The 26,116-nt window shown below is 43.6% G+C and overlaps 1 protein-coding gene across 2 annotated transcripts in view; it reads left to right on the forward strand.

The window, feature by feature from the left end:
- The first annotated feature begins 1,447 nt into the window (after window positions 1–1,447).
- PLXDC2 (plexin domain containing 2) overlaps window positions 1,448–26,116 on the forward strand; it is a 326,726-nt gene continuing 302,057 nt past the window's right edge. Inside the window, exon 1 of one of the 2 annotated variants that reach the window (XM_061586483.1) lies at window positions 1,448–2,653. In XM_061586483.1, coding sequence (XP_061442467.1) covers window positions 2,545–2,653 — 109 coding nt within the window. In that variant the 5' untranslated portion in view covers window positions 1,448–2,544. The remainder of the gene's footprint in view (window positions 2,654–26,116) is intronic. The other variant, XM_061586489.1, reaches the window with a different exon arrangement.

Here is a 26,116-nt window from a genome sequence, read left to right on the forward strand (position 1 = left end):
ACAAGCATGTGCGTGTGTGCCTGTGTGTGTTGGGGATAATCCTATTGTTGGCCTGTACATTCTGCCTGTTGACCAGGGGTGTAGTCATCCAGCATTGCAAGGGGTCACAGATCCATTACTTTTTTGGGAACAGGGTCCCAGTCAGGTCTCTATGTATGAGCCTGTCAGCATGAAAAGGTAGCATGTTAGCCACTGAGAAGAGAAGAGCCCTTATCCTTTCCTACTGATTGGAGGCATTCAGAGTGAAAAGAGGTGAGTCAGCAACTGAGAATACTCTTCTCAGTAGCTAACACACAGTCTTCCCTTTCATGCGAACTGGCTCCTAGGAACATCTTGTAGTGGAGTGTGGACTAGCAGGGAGAGGAGGCAAAGTGGGAAAGGGGGTGTGGCTGTGATGGGGTGTGGCTTGACTATCATGAAGGGACCCTCCACTTCTGAATTTGCCACTACACTACTGCTGTTGACAGTTGATCAAGGAGCCCCTTTTCCCCATTTCTGACTGAAATATGCCCGGTGTGACCCTTGGGTCACCTGAATAATTTCTCACGAGTTGGTCGCCTGTCCCTTTGCAAAACAGCCAGCGAGAAGGCTTGAAAGGGATGTGCCTGCGAAATCATCGGTTGCGTTGGCAAGGAGCCCCTCAGACCGATACTTTTGTCGTGTGCAATCCAGGCGGAAAGCAGCAGCAAACACCTACGAGGCAGCCTGGCCAGCCAGAGGGAGAGTGAACTTGAGCCTGGACAGCCAGAGGAAGAGTGGTTTCACGGTCGCTGCAGATTTCCCTTTCTCCCTCCGGCCAGCCGCCCACCAAGATGCAGAGCCACCCACATTTACACTCTCCCCCAGGCGCACTTTAGACGCCCTCAGGAGAGCCGCGGAAGGCAGACTTTGCTGGGACTGGGATTTCCTGGGGACACTGCAGCTCCTCAAGATACTTCCCTCCTCTCGACTGCACCCAAAATCCGGTTTAAAGACGCTCCCCGCCCCTCCCGCCTTTGCGGGCTGCTCTCCTTGATGCCTCCTTCTGCCGCGTGGGTTTGTTTTGTGGAGACAGGCCAGTGCCTTCGGTTAAGCGCTCCCGCCCTGCCCTTGCACGCCCTGGTGGGTGGGAGCGATGAGCCCCCTCTCCTTCTTCCTCCGAGCAGGAGGCCGTGGGAGGGCGAGATGCGTGTGATCGCTCTCTGCTGGGGGACAAACAGCTGCGAGGCAGAGTTGTGGCACTGAGGTGCGGATCGCCTTCAAGCCACAGCTGCAGGCTGCGAGGAGGAGAAGAGAAAGAAGGCGCTTCTCTCTCGCTCGCTTTTCTCTCGTCCTCCGGGGAAGTGCATCGGCTGGGGCAGCTGGCTTCCGGCAGAGGAAGGTGGGGGAAGGAGGAGGTGAGGGCAGGGGGCTGGGGTCGGTGCTGTTGCTGCTGCGCCTTGATCTGAAGTGAGAGGGACCGGCTGGGTGGAGGGAAAGGGAGCGCTTCCGCCGCGCTTCCCCTCCCCCCCCTCCGGGAGGCCAAGCAGCCAAACTATTTCACATCCAGCATCTGTCAAGGCGTCGCTTCGCCCTCTCCCTCGTCAGCAGACAGACAGACAGAGACCATTTCGGGATGGCTCCGTCCAACTTCCATTTCGGCGTATGCGTCTGAGGCGCCACCCGCTCACCCGCCCTTTCCCTTTGTTTTTCATCGGGCAACCGGCGACCCCTCGCTCTCCTTTGAAAGGGCTCTGTTGCAGCCCCATCTGAGGCAATCGCCTTGAGGCGATTTGGGCCGGTGTGTGTGTGTGTGTGTGTGTGTGTGTGTAAGTAAGGCCGGGATCGGTCTCCTCGAGGCTGTTTGGAGAAGCACCCTCCCATCCCCAGTCTATGCCATCCTCACACACAGGAAGAGCGGGAGAGCTTGTTTTGTCTCCGAAATCACTAGACCTGCCCACTGGATTTCTCCGCCGGATCGACGGCTTTGAGGAGTTGGAGAGGAGCGGGGGAGGGGGAGAACGCATGTGTGTATGGACACTCCCAGAGAAGGGTTTTGTCTTGCTCAGTAGGGCTGACCGAAGAGTCACCGTCGGTTTTTGAAGCCGGCCGCCTCTCTCCTCGCTTGGAGATCTGTTCAGGATTAGCAAAGGGGGGGGGAGTTTGAGGGGGAATCTTCCTCCTCGCCCCACACCCACCCCACTCAAGAACCTCACATTCCCCGGCGCTCCTCTGCAGTTTGGGCGAGTTTGGGACTACTTAGCAATCGAATCTGATTTGGGTTTCTTTGCTTCACACACACACGCGCACACACTTGCCCTTGTTACGCCGTTGGACTAAGATCGTCTTTTGGCTTCGCAGGCTGGAAAAAGAAGACGACCGTGGGGACTGGCATACGTAGGCGCCTCTCCTACTGGTCTCAATGAAACCGGTTCGGAATAAAAAGTGATTTTTCTCCACCCCGGATTTAAAGGGGCGGAAAAGGACGCGCGAATCTTCCCTGCGCGCTGTTTTCGGTTTTGTTTTGTATTTTGCGCCCCCGTCCCCAAGCGAGAGACTAACAAAGGGGGCAGCCCCGGAGGCGCTATGGCGAAGCTCTGGGGAGCCAATATAGCGGCGGCTGTGCTTTTCCTTGTGCAGTGTTTCGCGGACCGGCTGCAGCTCCTCGATGCCCTGAAGCCGAGGCAGAGCCACGGTAAGGAGGGAAAGGCGGCTGGCTTGGACGGCAGACGCCGGTGGGCAGAGTTCGGGAAAGTGGCAAAGTGCGCCAGCACCATCCCGTGCAGAGGAGGGCTGGACGTTTTCTGCGGATGACCACCGTCTGGAGCTTTGCTAAATTGTGTGGGAGGGTCTTCCTCATCGAGGGGAAACTGTAGTCCGGATTAGTGGAGAGTCAAGAGGGTTAAATACGTTTGGAGCCAGAGGGTCCTGCCTCAGTGTGGGGACTTGAGGAGAGGAACCATTTCCCTGGGCCTTGAGGATTAGTTTAATGCTGGGAGGTTGCTCTGGAGCATGTGCAGAGTTCATTCCCCTTGCTTTCCCGTAACAGCAATCAGCTTCCACCTGTAGGGCTGAAGTTCAGAAGAAATGATGCTGGGGCAGATGTTGTCCTGTTCAGGCATGACTGCGAGGCTGGCTTGCTGATTGTCATTTTTTCACTGCACTTGCACCTTTTGTATAGGGCACCTGGCATGCCCCTCCTCCTCCTCCCTCTCTTGCTCCTGGCACACTTGCCTGAATGATGGAATTTAGTACTCTGGAGGGATGGAATGCAGAGCGCAGATGTGGATTTGTTTGTCCAGAATCCTGTCCTCAGGCAAAGGGCGTTGGATGAGAAGATCTTCAGGATCCCTTCTGTCTCTCTGCTTGAAGTGAATGCTGTGATTCCCTTTAGATCAGTGTTCTTCAATCTTGGGTCCCCAGAAGTAGACGGATTTGTCAGTTTCCTCCCAACTCTTATCAAAGAGATGTTTGCTGTGCCTGTTAATACCATCAGGGGCGGTGCAACTTCTGCCACCGTTTTAGAACGAGTTGGGCAATAGGCACCTGTTGAATTTCTGTCTGCTTCAGGAGTTCATAGGCATATTGCTTAGGGCCAGCTGCTGGCCACCTTTACTGCATGAGGGAAATTTCAGTAGCGAACCAAAGAGAAGTTTAGCATTTTCTTCCACGTGGATTGAGGGGAATGCAGTTTTGGTGGAAACAGGTAACCTTTCCAGGCTGCAGGCAGCTGCTTTCTGTCTCAGCAGTAAGTGCCCAGGTATCCTCATCTGTAAGCCCGCCTATCTAGAGCAGGCACTAGAAGCTCTCCTTTTACCTGGGGTTGCTAAGTTTCCCCCACCCCTTCTTCTTCCTGGAAAGGTTTCTGTGTGCCTCTAATATATTTATGAAAGTAGAAGTTGAGCCAATGAAGTTTTGCCCACCCTGAGTGCTGAGGACAACCTCTTTTCTTATATCTCCTCCTTGCCATACAGTTACTAAAGACACACAGGAGCCTTGCCAGGGGAACAAAAGGTGGCTGCCCTATTTGCCTCAAGAATGGAAAATGTGAACTGTTAATATTTGTGTAAAACTGGTTGGTTGTTTCATTGTGACTATATTGGTACCAAAGGAAGAGGCATCAGAGGCTGTCTTTGCCTTCTTTTATCAGTACATTGATGGGGGGGAATGGATTCCAGAGCTTCTGTTGCTTCTCTCTCTCTCTCTGTCCCCCACCCCCACCTCCGTTCAGTCCAACTCTTCTCTTTTGCTGCTGTTCTGTTCTTTCACACAATTCTTTACATGGATGGTTCATGATCAGACAGCTAGGATCTATTTCTTTCATTCTGTGTCCTGTTCTTACAAAGGCTCAAACAAGAATGTTATTGACTGGTGTGGATATGTAATGTTGCTGGTGTTGCTTTCCTCTGAGGAGTGATGCAAGGTTTCACAATCTTCTCTGATATAGTAATATTGATTCCTGTCTTTTCATTTCCTGCCATTAAGGGGGTTGGGAAATGGGGGAACAAGAGGTGTGGGATGGTCTGCAAAAGACTAGTTGAAAGTGTTTGTGTTATTAGGGTTTGTGCACATGGCTAGGGGAGGGGGATATACATTCTGCAGGATATTGCACCTTCTGGTATCTCCCACAAGGGCAATTGCATTCCAGGTCATCCAGTGCATGTTTACTCAGAAGCAAATCTCATTGAGTACAGTGATACTTACTCCCAAGTGTGTGTAGGTTTGCAGCCTTAGTCTGTTGCAGGAAAAACAACAAAGGGATTTGTGGCATCTTGAAGGCTAACAATTTATGGTGGAATTTATAGACTAGAACTCACTGTCAGATGCATGTTTATCCTTATTTGGCAGATTGCACTTGTGAATGCACACATACATGTGTACAGAGAAAAAAAATGTAGACAGTGAAACCAAAATAGTATGACATTTGAGAAGTACAGAAGGCCTACGACATATAAGAATAGTGACTGTTCACAACAATCCTGGGTCTCAATTAAGACCTAAATGAATAGCATCCAATTTGCTGATAAAGTCTAGATCTTCCATCTTGCACTGGGGTCTCCCTGTGAAGATTTTCTGAGTGAAGAATGATGAGTTTTCTCATTGTTTTTGATGTCAAGTGTGTGTCCATTTAGCTGTAGAGACTGATCTATTCCTGTGTGGACACCAGAAGGTCATTGTTGACAGGTGATGACATATCTAATATTGGAGGTCACCTATTTTGATCATCTAGTGAAAGAGCCCCTGATGGTATAGCTGATGTTATTACTGTTGTAATTACGTGGAATCTGTTAACATCAACAGTTAGGTACTCAAGTTTTTTGTCTCAAGAATTGTTAACGCCGAATGGCTACAGCTTGTTCATCCTAACTATACAGAGTGCATATTGAAACTTAAAATGTGACTAAATGGTGGGAATGCATATATCTCACTCACTTACTTCAGGCCAATAAATCTGAAGCAAGCACAATATCTTGATTATACACTGCTACTTAAGAGTTGCACAACACTGCATCCATAAGCGGGGGGTGGGGCGGAATCCACCTCGATCTGGAGTACAAAGCAGTGATTAAAGTATATTAGAGCTGATGTCACTTTAAAGTGCTGAATATCTGCTTTCAATCGGACAAATCCATTTTTGGTCCTTCTTGGTGTTTGCCTTCTGCAAGTTTTATTTTGCCTGAAGGCAGCTTGCTAAGGGGCCAGAGAAATGGTCCGTGGGCACATGATGCTGTTACATTGTTAAAACTAAGTAGGGAGTGAGGGAGCCCCATGAAAGTGATCTGGAGTAAAATAAGAGTAGGGCTGTAAGGGTAATAAATAAGTGAGAACTTCTCAGTTATGAAATAAGATGCCTAGTGACACTGTAGAAACTTCTCCGTGGTTTTCAGAGAAACACTACTAAGCCATCAGGGCTGACTTAGGTAGTTTGATACTATATTTCATACCAGTGGTTTGATAGATCTTTCTAGCTTGGGACTTTACAGATATATTATATATATATATATATTATTTTAAAAAAACACATTTTGGTTACCTGTAGTCTAATTTATCCCCATGGTGAATGGTGGCCATTCTTTATCTCTTTCATCCTCAATCTTTTATTGCCATTTTCTGTGAAGTGTCTAGAGCAACATCTGCTGTGTTATCATGGGATCAGTCTCAGCTGATGCAGCCTGAGGACATGGACAAGGTGCATGCAATGATGCACCCAACCATGTATTCTCTCAACCCTTGTCCCTCTTGGCTTATTGAAGCATGCGAAGCGGGTATGACCTGATGGGTCCAGGTGCCATCTTGTCCCCAATGCTATTTATATGTGCAGTCATTAGGCGATAAAGGGCAAGGTGTCATTAGACTTTGTACACTAGCTCTATTTCTGGAGATTGATACTCACCTCTATTTATGATATGATACCCAGCTCTATTTCTTTGTAATATTTCTCTGAACCAGGAGAGGCCATACAAGCCCTAGACAAGTCCTGGACTCAGTGGTGGGCTGGATGGGGGCCAGGAAACTGAATCTGAATCCTGGCAAGATGGAGGCACAGTGGGTGAGCAGTTCCTGAGTCCAGATAATTGATCAATTGCCGACTTTGAATGGGCTTGTATTCCCCTTGAAGGAGCAGGTTTACAGACTGGGGGTGCTTCTGGAACTGTCCATCCCAGGTGACCTGAGTGGTTAGGAGTGGCTATTCCCAGCTTCTGCTGGTAAGAGAGTTGTGGGTTTTTCTGGACTGGGGCTGCCTGACCACTATTCTCCATGTGCTGATAACCTATAGGTTGGATTACTGAAATGCACTCTATATGGGTCTGCCCCCAAGGTTGTCCCAAAAACTGAAGCCAGTGCAAAATGCAGTGGCTCAACTGCTCAATGGGGCAGAATATCACTATCATGTTACACTGCTACTGAAGACTTGCACTGGCTTAAAACTAGCTTCAGGGCTATGTTCAAGGTGCCGGTGCTGGTTTATAAAGACTTATGCAGCTTGGGACCAGGATACCTAAAAGATAATTTCACCATTTATATACTCATTCAATCACTTTGCTGTGCAGGACAGGATGAAATGCAGATACCATTTCATTGAAAAGTTTCTTCTGTAGGATGTTGGAATCAGACTTTTAGCGTGGCAGCATCTATCCTTTGGAATTCCCTCCTGTTACATATTAGACAGGTGCTGTCTTTAGTGTCTTTGAAGCATCTATAGAAGACCTTCCTCTTCCAACAGGAAGATTTCTTGGAGTGGAGATTTCTGTCTCAGTCTTTATTTGCATTGGCCTACCAATTGTATTTATGTTTTATTGTTGATGTGTTAATGGGAAACAATTAATAAATGACTTTAAAAAGTCCAACTCCATATGAATAAAGGACAGTTGTAATTGATATTTCCACTAACGACTGAGCATTGAGGCTGAAGTGTAGTGAGCTGGGCAATGATGCCTGGTAAATCCATTTGCTGGGATTTGAACCCATCTCTCCTCAGTCTAGTATCTTGCCAGCTGTGGTATCATATATATATCTTTCATTTTAATCTCCTTCCCTTCTGCACCACACTTAATTATTTATTGTTTATTTGTTATTTGATTTATATCCCGCCCTTCCTCTCAGCAGGAGCCCAGGGCGGCAAACAAAAGCACTAATTCAGTCAAAAAATGATGTGCTGGTGCATCCTAGCACCTGTAGCTACCTAGAACTCAGAGAACAGTCAGTTGGGGCTAGTAATTCATAAGTCAGTGGGAATATACCAGGGACGGAGCACAGCTCCATGATGGAGCAAATGCATTGCATGCAGAAGGTCCCAGGTTCAATCCCTAGCATTTCAGGCTGCTGGGCTGCTGGAGAGCACCTTGAAGAGCAGCTGTCAGTCAGAGTAGACAGCAATGGGCTAGATGGACTAATAAGGAACCATTTAGCTAACTTGTCCCTTCAAGGCAAAGATTTTTGCTTGTGCAATGGGACTTTCGCCTCCCCCCTCCCATGTGCACCCTGCACCCCCCCCCGAAATCTGCTCCAGAAGGTTGAGGGAACCCCTAGAACAGATTCAGGGGGAGATTAGGGAAGAAAGTCCTGTTGTGCAAGTGGAAATTCTTGTGCTGATGGGATGCTTACTTAGCATGACATGGGATACAACCCATAGTCTGACATATGTGTATAAGGTTGCTTCCTAACTGCTGCTGGTCAGTTTCTCAACACCTTTGGCTGCAAAACCACAGTGAATGCAGCTAAATCAATAACGAATCAAGTTCCCCAAATGCCCTGTGGCTTTTCTCTTGTTCTTATTCTGAAACAGAGGATCATATAGAGCATCTGCCTTACATGCAGAAGGTCCCATGTTCAGTTCCTGGAGTCTGCAGGAAGGGCTGGGAAAAGCTCCTGCCTGAACACTTGAGAGCCGCTGCCAGTCAGAGTTGGCAGTACTGAGCTAGATGGACCAAAGATCTGATTCAATATAAGACAGCTTCTTCCGTTAACAGGCCATAAATGATTCTTAGGGCAGGTTGCTCTACTATTATTCCTACAGTTATTTGAGAGGAATTTTTAGAGTACAGTAATGCCTCCTTTGAGGAATCCTCCAAGAAGAAAGTTCCTTTTAACAAAGGCTTTTTTTAAAGGTGAAACTGACTAGCTTTGTTTTAATATGGATAAACTTTCAAGCCTGTGCCTTTGCTTTAAGGTGAAACTGACCAGACAGTTTCTTTGCTTTGCATAAACTTTAAAAACTGGTCTGTGCCTTTGCTTTGCTAGGGTGAAACTGACAAGCCTATGTGTTTGCTTTGCATTAAAAATATCTCTGGCTTTCTGCCAGGGCTGGGGAGGGAAGGATCCAATATGATTCAGAGGAGGAGAAGGAGTTGGGGGGAAGGAGCGGGAGTGGCTGGGTGCCAGGTAGGCCCTTGTTGAAGCTGCCCCCACCAGCTATGAGTGGATGTAGAAACCTATCCCTATTCTTTCCATGTTATTCCTATCTCTGGTACCAAAGTTTCTGTTAAAGAAGTAGTGTCCAGGAACACATCTACTTTGTTAACTGAGGTATTACTATAATCTAGATGTGTTTGTGAAAAAATTGGCTGGTGAGAAAGGTCTTGCTTGACAAATTGGACTGCCTTCAAGTCAATCCCAACTTATGGTGACCCTATGAATAGGGTTTTCATGGTAAGCAGTATTCTGAGGGGGTTTACCATTGCCATCCTCTGAGGCTGAGAGGCAGTGACTGGCCCAAGGTCACCCAGTGAGCTTCATGGCTGTGTGGGGATTCGAACCCTGGTCTCCAGGTCATAGTCCAACACTCTAACCACTACACCACACTGGCTCTTAGGAGGCTAATAATTCAGACTAATCTGTCAAGATGAATGTCCTCATCATGTCAGCATCATGTCAAATTCTGTAGTTACTGGTGTGCCCATTCCAAATGCTTAAGGGCTGATGCAGCAATTCCTAGGCCTGATCAAGTGATACTTACCTACGTATTATTGCATGTCCTCCATTGTAACCTGCATACTCCCAGCTTACTCCCCATGCAACATTAGCACACCAGTGCAGTGTCTACTTCTCCTTGGCATCCTAACACTTCATGCAAAGATGAGCTCCCCTGCTTTAAAGGAGACCCAGGTGCATGAAATGCCACATGTCCAAGTTCTCCTTTGTGTTATGTTTAAATATTACAATCAGCAGAGGGGACCCTCTTTGTAGTTCCACCACCCTCAGAGGTTTGAGGGGGGGGTGGCCTGGGAAAGGACAATCTTTGTGGCAGTTTCTAAGTTGTGGAAATCACAACAGAGGTGTATCTGGCACCTTCATTATACAGCTTTTGTTATATGGTAAAGACCTCTTTACCTTGGCCTTTGACACCTGTGAGATATATATTTAGGTCTAATCTAGTTGTGATTGTGTTTTGTACCATTGTTGTGACCCACTCTGAGACCTATTAGCGAAGGGCAGGTAATTAATCTAATAAGAATAATAAATCAAAATATATAAGAGGAAGTATGCTTCTGCATACCAGTCACTGGAAACTGCAGGTGCAGAAGAGTGCTTTTGCATGCAGGTCCTGATTGTGGGCTTTGCACAGATATCTGGCTGGCTACTGTAAAAACAGGATGCCGGACTAGATGGACCATTGGCCTAATCCAGCAGGCCCTTCTTATGCTCTTCATATTTAGAATGGGCATTATAATGGCTGGTGAATGAATGGAAGCTCTTGCTTGACAAATTAAGAGACGTAACACTTTAGTCTTTGTTGTTGTTTTTAATGGAGCATTGATCATATTTTAATGGAACACCAGAGTTCTGTAAAGGCTACAGCCCTATGCACCATTATGTGGGAGTAAACCCCATTACGCTCAACAGGACTTCCAGCTGGGTGGATATTCACTGGACTGTGTCAGATTCCTAGATCAAAGTCTTCGCTATTACTGTCCTTTTAATGAATTAACATTAGACTAGGCCCTGTGAACTAATTATACATAAGGAGTAACACAGGCATTCTCTTTTACCTGAACAGAAGATTTGCTAGGTGAATAGCTATTATAGACATGGATAAAGAGCAGACTTGTGAGCCTGAAAAATCTTGGTGGCACTAGAGCCAGTGTGGTATAGTGGTTAGAGCATTGAACTATGACCTGGGAGACCAGGGTTCGAATACCCACACAGCCATGAAGCTCACTGGGTGACCTTCGGCCAGTCACTCCCTCTCAGCCTCTGAGGAAGGCAATGGTAAACCCCCTCTGAATACCACTTACCATGAAAACCCTATTCATAGGGAAGCCATAAGTTGGGATCGACCTGAAGGCAGTCCATTTCCATTTTCATGCCTGGAGGACGTGGGTATGGGGAAGAGAAAGTAGGAATCGTTAAATGACGTTAACCCAGGATATTTCTAAGGGCTAATATGGTAGGTGAGGTCAAGGGGAAAATCCAGGTCATATGTCTGTCACTATCATGTTGCTGTCGTTAGGATATTTTCATGTGATGAACTGAGGTGGGGGTTATCATTAACTGATAAGGAGGGGGCACCGATGGCCCTCCAGATGTTTTTGGGACTCTAATTCCCGCCAGCCCCAGCCAATGGTCAGGGCTGATGGGAATTGGAGTCCAGCACCATCTGGCGGAGCACAGGGTCCCAATGCCTGCTTTAGCACTTGCTAAACTTTCTCCCATTGGTAGGCTCTGTGATAATCTATGAAAGCCTTCTCTATGATAGCTGATCTGTAATAGCCAATCACTTTAAAAGAGCACAGCTATTCTGCACCAGATATGGTCGTTTAGCCTTAATAATTGCAAATGTAAGAAGTTTAATAATATCTGTCATCACACAGTGGCACAGACTGGTTTACTAAAACAGCTGATATTCATTCATTAAAGTACTATTGATTTCTTCATACTGTGTGCCTTAATAAGTTAAGAAAAAATATTTAAGCAGCAAATATTTAGACTGCTTCTTGATTGCCTATCAAGATGGAATCCTATTCCCACAGAAATCAAAGGCAAATCTTGCATTTTCTCCTATAGAGCAGCTCTAGCCCTTGCACCTCTGAGATTCTAGCTGTTGTGCCAGCACTTGTGCTGCAGAGAGATATGCCAGCAATAAGGTTTAAAAAAGGGGTCTAACTCCCACAGAAACTCAATGATATTTCTATTCAAAGTAAAAGAAATTAGATTGTTTTTCAAAAATGTAATCTAAAAGTTACAGCATGCATATTTACAGTATATCTGCATGTTCAACAAGAAATGAATGGAGAGAAGCCATAGCTCAGTAGTATAGAGTATATGCTGTGCATGTTGCAGGTCCGAGGCTCAGTCCTTGCTACCTCTAGTTAAAAGGGTACAGTGGTCACCAATGTGGTGTTTTCCAGATGTTGAACTACAACTCCCATCATTCTTGCTCTTTGACCATGTTGGTTGAGGCTGTTGGAAGATGGCCCAACAACATCCAAAGACCACCACATTGGCTACCCCTGCTTTAGTGAAAATCTACCAGAGTAAGCCAGAGATAGCCAACATGGTGACCTCCAGATGTTGTTTGGACTATAACTTCCATCAACCCTAACCAGCATGGCCAGTGGACAGAGATTATGGGGGTTGTAGTCCAATATCATCTGGAGGGGACTGTGTTGGCTACTCCAGGAGTAGGCAGCACTAACTCAGATAGACCAATAACTTGACTTAGTATAAGGCACCTTCTGATGTTCAATATTCAGTTCCAGATTTGTTTTTAGTGCAAAATGCATACATTGGCCACAACCAAGCATTAGGTGTGCTTAACCCAATTAAAATGAGTGGATTTAAGTGTACCTAAGTCTTGGAGATATTATAAACATGTGAGACAAATCTCTCACATTATATCCTATTTTTGGACCCTTCCCCCATGCCATTTTGGATACCATCTGGGCTGCTTCATGTGGCCGTAGAATTAAGAACAAGGGGTCAAAAGCATGCAGCACGAAAGTTTTGTTGGAAACGTAGTACCTTTGGATTTATGCCAGGAACAAATGAAATAAAATGGGGGGCATCATGATGGTAGAATCCAGTCTGACTGGGTGCTGCCAGATTGTCTAGCAACTGATATCACAGAATCCTGGAAATTAAGATGCCAAGACTCTGGCTTCAGTTTGTTGACATTAACATTCTGTGAGCCATTGATATGGCGCTCTGATGTCACAAAATCTTCACAGACACACTGACTTTTCAGGTATAAGATGTGACATCAAAGGTCTAGAGACAGAAGGATCTTCTGCTGATTGGAAGAGAGTGGACAGTGGGAAAGAGGAGATGAATATTTGGACTGCCTTCTGCTTCCTAAAATCACTTTCTAGTGGGCTGGCATCATTATGGAAAAATGTAACAGTGTTCTGACTGGAATATTGTCACTGTGTGCTCTTGGTGGATACGAGGTACCAGAGGTGTGTGAAATGCTACATTTTGAATGAAAGAATTAATGGAATTTGCATTGAAATTGGAATTCATTCACATTTTTTGCATAGGTTGTGATCCACATGAGTGTATGTAAAATGAAAGGAAGTTACAAGGAAATGAGGCCTGAATCCAACCCAGAGTTAGGTGTGCTTAAGTGGATGTTGGCCTGTGCTGCATTGCAGCCTTATTGGCTGTGTTTCCACATAACACTAAACCATGGTTTAGCACTATGGGGGTCATGTGTGGAGAAGGTTCAGTGAACCCAAGCAAAGTGTTGGGCTTGTGTGGAGATTAGGAATGTTGGCTTTTTGTGTTGTATGAACCTGGAATCCTGTCTTGCAATGAATTCTACTTAATGAAAAAAGTGAGCTTCATAAACCATGGTTTGTAGTCAGCTTGTTCTGAAAAGTGAACACCCGGATTCTCTGTTTGTATGACACAACATGCTATTTGTTGACAGAGAAAATTTCAATTATTTGAAAGAGGAGGGGAAATCTGTGAGCCCAACACTATAGCTCATCCATATAATAATAATAATAATAATAATAATAATAATAATAATAATAATAAAATTTTATTTTTAGGCCACCTATCTGGCCGAATGAACTTGGCAGCGTACATAATTAAAAATACAACATATAATACAGTTTTAACATATAAAACAATTATAATCCACCAACCTACATCTATACACTGTAAACTAAAATTATTTAGGAGACTTGTATGCCCGCTGAAACAACCAAGTTTTCAATCCTTGGCGGAAACCTACCAGGGAGGGGCCATGGCGAAGGTCGTATGGGAGAGAGTTCCAGAGGGTGGGGGCCACAACTGAGAATGCCCTCTCTCTGGTCCGCACCAGCCCAGCTGTCTTAACTTAACTTAACATTAAGCCATGGATTAGTGTTCCATGTGAACTCAGCCACCATCTGCTGCTAATAATTTAGAACAGGGGTATAACTGGTGGAGTGTTTAAGCACCTTCTCTTACCCTTGCTGCTTCTCTGCTTGAAATTCACCCCTCTTCTCTCAAACTGCCTCCCCCTGTCCCCTGCCCAGAAAAGGTGTTTGGCTACTTTTACATCCATCAGTATATATCATGTAGTTTCACTGTATAATGGATTTCTATATTTTCTTCTTCAAGCATTCAGACTTTGTTCATTTTAAACCTTTGCTATCAGTTTTTTAATGTAAGGTACAGTGAATCTTCCTTGTAGATCAGGCTGTGTACTGCTAACAATGTAACGAGAATCTGACGTGAAATATCTGTGAAGAAATTTGTCCTGCTAACACTTGCCCACTAGAGGTCAGAACTGTTGTCTTTGTTTTGTTTTCAGGACAGGAGTCATAAAACAGTCTCAAACCATTTTGTGATCCTCCCTGCGCACTTGAGGATAAGCCTACTTTGCCAAGGTCTTGAATTTTAAGGTTCTTTATGTTAAGGTCAGCGAACAACATTAGATTGAGCGTGGATGCTTTTGCTATGGCAGCTGCAGAAACTGAGATGCGGAAGTTGGGCCACCAAAAGGTTTGGCCTTACTTACATCAGTGAGACTAAACATGGAGCAAGTTAAAGTGAATGAAACGTCAACCCAGCAATTCAGGCTCCTAGTTGTTTTGACTGAGGACTTAGAAAATGCTGAAGTGTTCCCAGAAAAACTGAAAGAAATCCTTAAGAATGTTCTGGCTTTCATGCATATGTGTTTTGTTCGAGGGAAAAGTTAGCCCAATTGTTTTGTATCAAAAATGTATGTTGGAATTTATGTGCACTAAAATAAGATTTTTTCAAGAAGGGCTAGACAAACTGTTAGACAGATTTTAATTCCACTGATATGACACCCTTGCCAGTGGGATTTATGATGATGTTTGCTGGCAGGAAGCTTGTTAAAACCAGCCAAAGAAAGGAAAGATTTAACAGCACAATCCCAGGCATATCTACTCAAAAGTAGGTCCCATTGAGTTAACTTGGCCTTACTCCCAGGAAACTAAGAACAGGATTGTAACCAAAGCATTGTACAATGATTAGGAATGCTATTGTTTATCTGAACCAATTTTATTTTAAAGTAAGAACTGTAGATTAAGGACTGGACTTTATACCGAGGCAGATTTATCATGTAACAAATATGTGGAGTTTATAAAATAAAGCAGGGATGTGGCCAGCCTCTGCATTTTCTGGGTCACCCCAGGCTAGTAGGCTGGTGCAGAAGTGTATCTTGCCAAATAAATCCAGCCCATTATAAGGAATTAGGCTCCTTAATAAAGCTGCTGTCATTCGGCGTTAAGGGTTTTATAGCTTTGGGGAATTTACAAACATAGTGGATCTTTTCACACATAATGCTAAGCCATAGTTTACTGTTACAAGGATGAACCTGAGCAAGCCTTGTGCTCCCCATCTCCTCCTCCAATGCAGATGCAAAGAAAATGTAAGCTGCCACTTCTGTTTTTCATTAACTAGTTTATTTTCAAATTGAACCCTGTTTCTTACTACTTGAATTTCCCTCCCCTTTTAATTACAGACAAAACCAGGCAAATATTTTTATCATACTGGATTACAATTTGATAGACCTGCCAGAGGTCATATACAAATTCCACAGAGGCCAGATCTGAATATGGTCCATGCTATGCCAGTTAGCCATTCTTGGTATGTAGGTAAGACAAGCTAATGCCCCCCTCAGTTTTGCTTTTCTTTCTTGTGAAATGATATATTATTTTCTGTAAATGAACTTTTTTGAAATCTGGTTGCTACAGTTGAATTTATACAGGTGCCGAGTCAGATCTATGTTTTATCTGTGTGAGTATGAGTCCACGCACACACATGGCACACTATAATAATCCCAGTCCTTGAAACCAGCTGTTTTTATTATTATTATTATTCTGAGTAGCAATTTTTAAACCTGAAAATATGGTCTAGTGTGCTGGTACTCAGGAATTTGAACATTGTTTTACAGTTAAAGCCGATCACCAGTGAAATGAATATTTTGGTTTGGCTTTAGCAATCACTGTTTAGAGGGCAGGCTTGATGGCATTAATCGGACAGAAGCAGTCACACAACTTTGCCATTCTAGCTGTTCTGCTGCTCATTCAATTTATATGTAGGCTTAATTTAAATACATACCCTGCCCCTATTTAGTATTCAGTATTCCAGCTTGGATGCTAATGAAATCCTCTACTATACAGATATATAGTTGCCCAAACATCTGTTCCTTTGTTTCCAGGTATTCCTTTGCAATGTAACCTTTGCTAATTATTGCTCACATCCTTTACCTATAATTTATCATCACAGAGCACCAATTTCTCAGATCAATAGTATTTTGCTGCCACCTTTATTTTATTATCTCTTGTAAAATTTATGGTTCAGACTTTACAGTGTGTTTCTTTTGTTTATGAGGCTATTAGTCATGCAGATCTTGAATGGACAAGCTGACATGCAGAACTCTTGCAATTCTGCCATACCATAGTCAGGAAATGGTGCTGAGACAGATATTTGTGGCTTCTGTTAACATGCAGGAATTTCAAAGTAAGCCTGGCCTAATTCTTAACAGTGTCAGTGGGTTCTCGGTTGAAATAAGTGTCTGTCAGTTTTATTTTCATGCTTAAATTAAATATTTATTATCATCAGACTGGAATCTGTTTATCAGATAGTGCAGTGGTAAAGTTGCCTATCCTTTGACCTGTTCGCTTAACTATGGCTACTCCCACTATTGGAGGCAGTATGCTTCTGAATACCAGTTGCTGGGAACCACAAATGGGACTAGTCCTGCGTGTGGGTTTCCCATAGACATTTGATTGGTCACTGTGAGAACAGGACAATGGACTAGATGGACCTTTGGCCTGATCCAACAGGCCTTTTCTTAGGTCTGTTCTTATGCAGGTTGTCAGGCCATTTGCTTTTGAAAGCAAATTCAACGCACCCTCCTCTGCCTTCCTTTGCGATCATTAACTTGGTGTTATGGTTGCACTGCGCCAACATCCTTCAGACTTTCCTCCTATACCCAAATTTGTAAACACCTTCAAATCTTTATGTTAGAAGCAAAACCTAGTCTGCATTAACTATGGGTAACTTTAGTGCAGGCACAACACCAAACTGTAGGTAAGGGTGTGGAGAATTTGCAATTAAGAGGAGATGGACTGGAGAGAGCTACTCCTGTTTAAAGGCAGGATGGTAATACATCAGCATCAGCCCTTTGTGACAACACTTCAGAATAAAGTATGCGTACCCCCATCCATTTCTTAGCATAGTAACTGTTGTGCTATAGTAGCATAAGACAGTATTTATTTATTTAAATGTATGTAGCTGCTCATCAGGAAATATTCCCTGTATGCCTTGCAATCAAAACAGTGATGGAAAAATACAATATATAATAATTAAAATCCAAAAATAAAAAAGGAAGCCCCACACCAGCAATATCAGGATGATAAAATTATCAGAGGATGGTAGAAAGGATTGCAGAGATAATAAGAATGATGCATGTAGGACATTCTAAAGTGATTACATAAATGTTATGACTTATTATTGAGACTAGCTATAAAAAAAATCACTAAGAATTTTCCCCACTTGAATGACTGAATTGGTGTCTGCTTCATAGTGCAAGCTAGGAGTCAGGGAAAGAGCCCATATTGTGTGCATTGAGCTATATTGTCAAATGCAATAATTAAAACTGCACCAATTTCAGGAGCTACATAAAGGGGTGTTGATGCATGTTTTCTTGCATGTTTACAAAGTATGAGGGGCCTGATAGCACTACCCCTGCTTCTGGCTACACCTTTCCAGCAGACGATTGACCATGCCTGTCCAGCAGCTGCATGTAACACGATTCATGATACACATAGGGCAGTCAGGAACCCTGGGCCAATGAGGGTTCCTGATCATGAGGAAGAGTCCCATGTCCATAGAGCTGTATATGTGTAGTCCTCTTTCTCATTAACACTGAATGCATGGTCTTTGAGGCTGTGGCTAGGGGACACATCTGCGTTTGGAGGGCGCGGCCAGCAGGCAGAGTCCCACTTTCCTCCCATGTGCTTGGTGTTCACATGGTGAGGGAGGTCTGCAAATCCCTATGGAAGACTGTTAGTAGGAAGGGAATCCATTTTTCATGATAACCTGTGAACGAGGAACCACAAACCAAGGTGTGGGGAGGCAATGACACATGCAGCCCTGTTGAATCCTGTAATACTGAATTCACTCCCAGAAGATGTAGTGATGGCCACCAGCTTGGATGACTTTAAAAGAGGATTAGACAAATTCATGGAGGATAAGGCTATCAATGGTTACTAGCCACAATGGCTATGTTCTGCCTCCACTGTTGGAGACAAGGTGCCTTTGAATACCAGTTGCTGGGAATCACAAGAAGGGAGCATCCTGTGTCACTCGGGTCCTGCTTGTAGGCTTACTATATGTGTTCGGTTGGCCACAGGGTGCTGGACCAGGGCCACCTTTACACTGTACATTCACACTGGGAAGTGCGGTTCATGAAGGGTGCTGAGAGTTGTTAGGGAACCTATAGAGCTAGAATATTTAGAATTCCCTGGGAATTGAATCACTCTGAGAATTGTAACTCTGTGAGGGGAATAGGGGTCTCCTAACAACTCTCAGCACCCTTCACAAATGTTATTTCCCAGGATTCTTTGGGGAAAGCCATGACTATTTAAAGTGGAATAGTAATCTAATAAATGTGTGATGTGGATGTGGCCTAGATGGCCTCTTGCCTGATTCAGCAGGGCTTTTTGTGTTCTTCTGATGAAAGACAGCAATAACTTAGAAGTGAAATATTTTTACAAGGTTTTTGAAAGGTATCAGTTTCCCTTCATCAGACTGATATTGAAGCATTCCAACATCACAGAACACCTGTTTATTTCCTTGAATATTAATGAACGTAGCATGGCTGCTGGTGAAGAACTTTTTGAAACATTCACTGGGTTTTTTTTACTTTGAAATGTGGTTGCTTCATACAAATAAGACGATTGGAGGGAACAACTCATCTCTTTCTAAGTAGCAAAGCCTGGCTTCCTGACACATTTCTTATTCATGTTTGCTACTTCGTTAATGTGGAATTCATTAGGGAACTAAATTAGGAGAGCACGCTTCCAGATTGCAGCTGCCATAAACATAATAGATTAATAGTTTATTTGCAGTACAAAAATTTATGGACCGGAAACCTACCATCCGGTATACTACACAGCCTAACCTCAATACCAGGACAATATATTACATAGCTCAGACTTGAAAGACATACAGTGGATACATTCAGATGATCAGGGATTAGCTTAAACTGAGAGATGAATAAACCTTTTCTGCATGGAAGCAGGTTTCTCAGTCCTCCCTTTTCATGAGCTGACAAATATACCAGGAAGTGTCTAATAAGCTATCCATATTTCATTCAAATTGGGTATCTATGGTTACCAGCTTCAGAACAAGCCAGGATATTAAGCTATGGTTTGAAGTGGTTTAATATCCTGCCTTGTTACAACCATAGTTTCCCACTAATGAAAAGGGAAACTATAGCTGCTTAGAGACTTGCTGGTTTAATCACAGCTTGCACAAAAGGAGGAGCAAAGAGGAAGCTTGCATGGGCAAAAGGCTCATTTATATCTTGGTTTATTAAGCAGAGATATTCTGTACGGGGTCAATGTATCAGTTCTATCTTAATTATCTTTTTAAAAATAAGACCAACCCTCCTGGGGGGATGCAAAACAAAATAATTCAAAATTAAACACAATTGGGTAATAACAAGAACAGCCCAACAATCAGATATTGAATTATAGAAAACAAATCTTGATAGATGTTTTCTTTAGCTTCAAGTCATTTTCTATTAATCAAAGAGAGCCCACATTAAGGAAAATAATCAGTGGAATATATTTTCCCAACCCGCAAATGCCTATTATATTAACTTATTTAAAACCATTTGCCATACTTTCTTCAGTCAGTCATCCAAATGAAGAAGTAGGTATTCTTCCAATATATTTTCAATAATATTCTAACAATCAGTAATAATTGTCAGCTAATACAAGATGTCCCATGCATGTAGGAACTTTTAGGTAACCAAACTGAACTACACATGGATTCAGTGGTGTTCTGTTACTATTATTTCTTGAAACATTTTCACAATATTTTTTCCACTTTTGTACTGTTGTACCATAATTGATAAAGTTGGCAACTGCGGATCTGCATCTCCAACAGTGTCCTTTACAGTTGTCATACATTTTTGTCAATCTGGGTATATAATGACAGTGGTATAAAAGCTTATGGAAATTCTCTTTCCATGACACACTCAGCAGTTGCACAGCATGATGAAACATGATTTATTGTGATAGAAATGTATAGCAGTGAGCCTTGTAGTCATATGCTACCTCCTTCCCTCTCCTGCTCTGACATTATGAGGAGATTAGAAATGTTCACTTCTGTTTTTGATTAACCTCAGTTTAACATTATGTCCGAACCCTATATACAGTAGTTAATCTTAACTATGACTTGTGGAAACAAACCAGTTTCATAACTAAGTTTGAAGTAATCTTGCTTCAAACAAACCCTAGTTAAGATTAACCACAGCTCATTGGATTTGGATAAAATGCCAAGCTTTTTTACGGCAAAAACAGAAGTAAATGCTTCTGATCACCTTCTTGAGGATAGGAAGGAGGAAGTGTGTTAGCCAGAGTTTTGATGAAGTTTGTTCCCAACACAATAAACCATGATTTATTGTCTAAGTAAAGTTAATAAATTTGGAACAGTAATATGTATTATTCCTGCATTTTAAAAAAGTGGTAGTCATTTCCAGTTCCCCTTTTTCATAATTGCTTTGATCAGTTATCTATTTTCATTAGGATCACATAGGATTGTATTCATTGCTAGTACTACTCAGAGTAAACCCACTGAAATTAATTAACCTAAGTTAATAGGTTAATAAATTTCAAACCTAGGTTCATTAATTTCAATGGATCTACTCTGGATAGGACTTATTTGAATACAACATATTTATGTTTGGACAGTAGATTCTGATGAAATGTCATGTTCATATCCCTTCCTTGTAATTGCTTAGATCTGATGTTTCTCATCTCTGTTTTCATCAAGATTACATATATTTTAAACAGCAGGCCCTTGTAATACTTCATGTCCCCTATATATTATTCAAATTCAATTAATGGTGTATTAATATCATGGGATCCTTGAATTTTAGTGATTAATTTTTTAAAATTTGCAGATATTGGGGAAAGAGGAATAACCCTGTCTTATATCTTACCTAATTAAATATAATAAGTTGGCCATCATTTTTAAAAGTCTATCAGGTAAATGATCTTGCTAACTACTGTATAACGTCACTGGCACTTTTAGCCACTTTGAAGTCTTTATCATAAAAGATGGTGGCTAACAGAGATATCTGTTAAAAAAAAAAAATCCCTGAATTTATTCCAGAGAGATAAAAGCCTAGCTGTATCCCGATTTTGCAAACACATCCAGTTAGATAGCAGCTTATCTATCCACAGTTTTGCAGCAAAGCTGAACAAACCTGATTACCTTGTATTCCCTGTTAATCTACTGCTGCTTCTAGTGCCTGCTTCTTTGTGCCCCGTCTTCTTCCCAGACTCTTCTTTATTTATTTATTTAATTTATTTAAAACATTTCTAACCCGCTTTATCTTTCAAGAAACTCAAAGCGGCGAACAATTTCAATATAAAAACATAAATACAATATACATAATAAACTATAATCACTTACAAAAAATAAATATACTAAAACTACATAATAACATATACATGTTATCATAATCTATTAAAATTAGAACATTACCATTCCTCATTTAAGTTAAACACCATTTCTCCTTAAAATTTTTCCTATTCTTATTCCTATTCCTTATTTAAGTTGAACGCCACCCGGAATAGGAATGTCTTAACCTGGCGACGGAATGCCAAAATTGAAGAAGTCAATCGCACCTCAACTGGTAATAAGTTCCAAAGTGTAGGGGCGATGACAGAGAACGCTCTATCTCTAGTTCCCGAAAGATGGACTTGTGAAACTGAGGGAATCACAAGAAGGGACTCATCAGAAGATCTCAGGGGGCGGGAGGGTTCATAAAATGACATCTGATCGGACAAATAAACAGGGCCCAAACCGTATAGGGCTTTAAAGGTTAAGACCAGCACCTTGAATTGAGATCGGAAGCTAACTGGCAGCCAGTGGAGCTGTTGTAACAAGGGGGTTGTGTGGGTTCGAGGACCAGTCCCCGTCAGCATTCTTGCTGCTGCATGTTGAACCAATTTAAGCTTCCGAACTGTCTTCAAGGGCAGCCCCACGTAGAGTGCGTTGCAGTAATCCAACCGGGATGTAACTAAGGCATGTGTAACCTTCGTCAGATCAGATGTCTCTAGAAACGGGTGCAGTTGGCGAACCAGTCTTAATTGGGCAAAGGCACTCCTGGACACGGCCAAAACCTGAGCATCCAGATTCAAAGCCGAGTCCAGAAGCACACCCAAACTGCGAACCTGAGTCTTCAGGGGGAGTGTAACCCCGTCCAACACAGGTAGATTCCCTATTTCCAGGTTTGTCCCATGATTGACGAAAAGCACTTCTGTCTTGTCTGGATTTAATTTCAACCTATTGACCTTCATCCAATCCATCACTGAGGACAGGCACTGGTTCAGGGGTCAGACGGCATCTTTGGCGTCAGGAGGGAAGGAGAAATAAAGCTGGGTGTCATCTGCATATTGATGATATCGGACTCCAAACCACCGAATGATCTCACCCAGCGGCTGCATATAGATATTAAATAACAAAGGAGACAGAACAGAACCCTGAGGAACCCCACAGGTTAAAGGCCAAGGGGCTGAGCAGGAGTCTCCGAGTATTACCTTCTGCATCCGGCCCTCCAAGAAGGAACGAAGCCAGCTCAACACAGTTCCCCCTAGCCCCATCCTGGAAAGCCGGTCCAGAAGGATACCGTGATCGATAGTGTCAAAAGCCGCTGAGAGATCCAGAAGAACCAACAGGGACACACTCCCCCTGTCGAGTTCCCTGCGGAGGTCATCTACCAAGGTGACCAAAGCCGTTTCGGTCCCGTGGCCAGGTCTGAAGCCAGATTGGAGAGGATCGAGATAATCCGTTTCGTCTAGGAAACGTTGAAGTTGGGTAGTCACCACCCGCTCCATGATTTTACTTAGAAAAGGCAGGTTGGAGACTGGTCGATAATTACCTAAACACAATGGGTCTAAGGTAGGTTTTTTCAGCAGTGGTCTTACAATCGCCTCTTTCAGGAATGCCGGAAGGAACCCTTGTTGGAGAGAAGCATTAACCACCCCACAATCCCACATGACCAGGCCCCCCTTGGCCTGTTTTATAAGCCAAGAGGGACAAGGATCAAGAGGGCAGGTGGTAGGTTTCATCCCTCCAAGAAGTTTATCTATATCTCCAGGTTGAACAGGTTGAAAGGAATCCATCATAATATGACAAGCAGAGGCCGAAGGTACATCCTTAGAGACTGCATCAATATTGACGTCCAAGTCGGAGCGGATCTGAGCGACCTTATTCGCAAAATAAGAAGCAAACTCCTGACATCGAGTTGGGGGGTGTTCCACATTATTCTGAGAATAGTCAGGGTTGAGCAGACTTTTAACCACTCGAAATAATTCTGCTGGCTGATTACTGGCTAAAGATATGGAAGTCGTAAAAAAAGCCTTTTGCGTAGCTCGTCTAGTAGCCAAGTATGTTTTAGAGAATGCTTTAACAAGAAGTCGGTCAGTTTCGCTCCGAGATTTCCGCCATCATCGCTGTAGACCCCTACGAGTGCGTTTCATCGCCATCAGCTCACTGGAAAACCATAGAGCTGATTTTGCTCTGGTACGCACGAGGGGGCGTTCAGGAGCGATTGTGTCTACTGCCCTGGTCATCATGTTATTCCAAAGCTCGACCAGAGCATCGACAGGATCGCTTACTTGGGAGACAGGAAATTCCCCAAGAGCTGACAGGAAACCAGCCGGATCCATTAATCTCCTGGGGCGGACCATTCTAATGGGTCCCTTCTCCCCGCAGTGGGTATGAGCCGCAGTTAGTTGAAAACTGACCAGGTAGTGATCGGTCCATGACAACGGAGCTATGGAAAGACCCGCCACACCTAGATCACTATTCCCCTGTCCCGCGTAAAAAACAAGGTCAAGAGTGTGTCCGGCTGCATGAGTGGGACCAGATATTAGTTGGGATAACCCCATGGTTGTCATGACGGCCATGAAGTCCCGGGCCTCTCCATAAAGTAAGGACTCAGCGTGAATATTGAAGTCACCCAGCACCAACAATCTGGGGGACTCCAACATCAACCCTGAAACCAGCCTGGAGAGCCCGGGTAGGGAGACTGTTGGGCATCGGGGAGGACGGTACACCAGCAGAATCCCTATTTTGTTCTGCCCACAAAGCTTTAAATAAAGACACTCAAACCCGATAGACTGCGGGAGAGGGCACCTGGTCATAGAGATGGAATCACGATAGACCACTGCGACTCCCCCACCCCGTCCCCCAGGTCTAGCCTGCTGTTGCACCTGGAAACCCGGTAGGCAGAGATCGGTGAGGTTAACCCCACCGAGCTCATCCAACCAGGTCTCCGTAATACACTCCAGGTCGGCATGCTCATCCAGGATCAGATCCTGGATGATCGAAGTTTTCTCATTCACCGACCTGGCGTTGAAAAGCAGGACTAGTAACCCGGGGGAATTGTCATCCGAGTACACCTGTTTATTTGGCCGAGGTAGTCGTATAGGGGTCGATAACCAACAATAAAGTTGATTTCTCCTAGAGTGGTATGGGATTTTCCTCATATCATATCTCCGCCTCCCAAGTAGAGTTGTTATAGGTTCTCCAGAAGTAAGGTCACCAGGGGACTTTAATAAATCTATATTGGGATTCCATGACACTGCTACAGGTGAAGAAGACAAAAAAGCTGGTTGATTCGTATGGCATCAAGGTGATCCAGATTCTTCTTGATGGACTAGGACTACCCTTTGTAGGTTATGTTGAACATCGTTCGATTCTAATAGAACTGGTAAAGCAAAAGTTGTTGGTATTTCTATGGCCTGGGCTTTATAAGGCAAGTCGTACTCAGGAGCTTCCAGGGGTCTGGAGGAAGACCTCTTGCCCTGTAAGTTCTTAAGGAGTTTTTTCAAGTTGTTGATAATGTCTTGTTGAACATGATCCGAGAAGCTGGTAAAATTAGACATTAACTCCTCTACTCCATCAGAGAAGAGGGCAAGCGATTCATCCTCACAATCTTCCTGGATAGATGACTTTAATGGTGACTGAATTGGAGTGCTCATAGATAAAGGGCTATTAGAGCCATTATAACTGTCCAGGACAACTATGTCACTACTAGTGATATTAAAATGAGTGACTGCCATAGACGTACAATCGTCCTGAGGGTACTTCTCCATAACTGGTGAATGAGATTGGGTTATTAAGTCAGGTCGACGCCACTTTGCATGTAATGGGCGTGGATGTGCTAAATTAATAAAATGTCTTTGTACCTGAATACCAAATCTCAATAAGGAAGGTCTGTTTGCTAGAAATACATCCGCCATTCCATAAGATCTCAAAGTTAATAATACCACCATATCGGAGGGATTTTCAGCAAGGATTTCGGTCTTAACTATATCTTCACATCTGATTGGAACCACATTTAAGGACTGTAGGACTTTAAGGATGTGAATTTTCCCATTTGAGTAAAATCCACTACTATTAGGGTATGGAAAATGGGATAGAACTATCTTGTTCCGGCTAAGTCGTAAAGACCAATGTTCTGCTTCATCCTTTTTTAGGCAAGACTTAGTAGGAGAATCCAGCTGTCTATTAACACCCAAAAAAGGTGAAACTACGGCAGATATAGTAGAAATCTCATATGGAGATGGTAGAATCCCAGCTTCCTTTCTAGATTTGATCTTGGGTTTCCTCTTAGGACTCTTCCTCTTCTTAAATGTATCCTGACGGTGCTGTGATTGTATGTCAATTGAACCATTTATATCACAGTGGCGATGTGATTGTGCTTCACATAAGCCGCCAGTACCGAAAGGACAGTCATTTTGGGATTGTACAGAAACAGGTTCTAACGCTAAAGAGATTGGATCAGGTTCACACAATGATGGAGCCCTAGAAGTCATTGGCGAAGATTTAGGTTCAACCTCAGGTTTACCCTTTCGAGTTTCTTTAAAGGGTCTTACTGCAGATGGAGATAAAACTGGCAGATGTGTAAGTGAGTCCAGAATCTTAAAAAGAGGTTTGTAATTCA

This window comes from Rhineura floridana, chromosome 10 (assembly GCF_030035675.1).
Source record: "Rhineura floridana isolate rRhiFlo1 chromosome 10, rRhiFlo1.hap2, whole genome shotgun sequence".
NCBI lineage: Eukaryota > Metazoa > Chordata > Lepidosauria > Squamata > Rhineuridae > Rhineura > Rhineura floridana.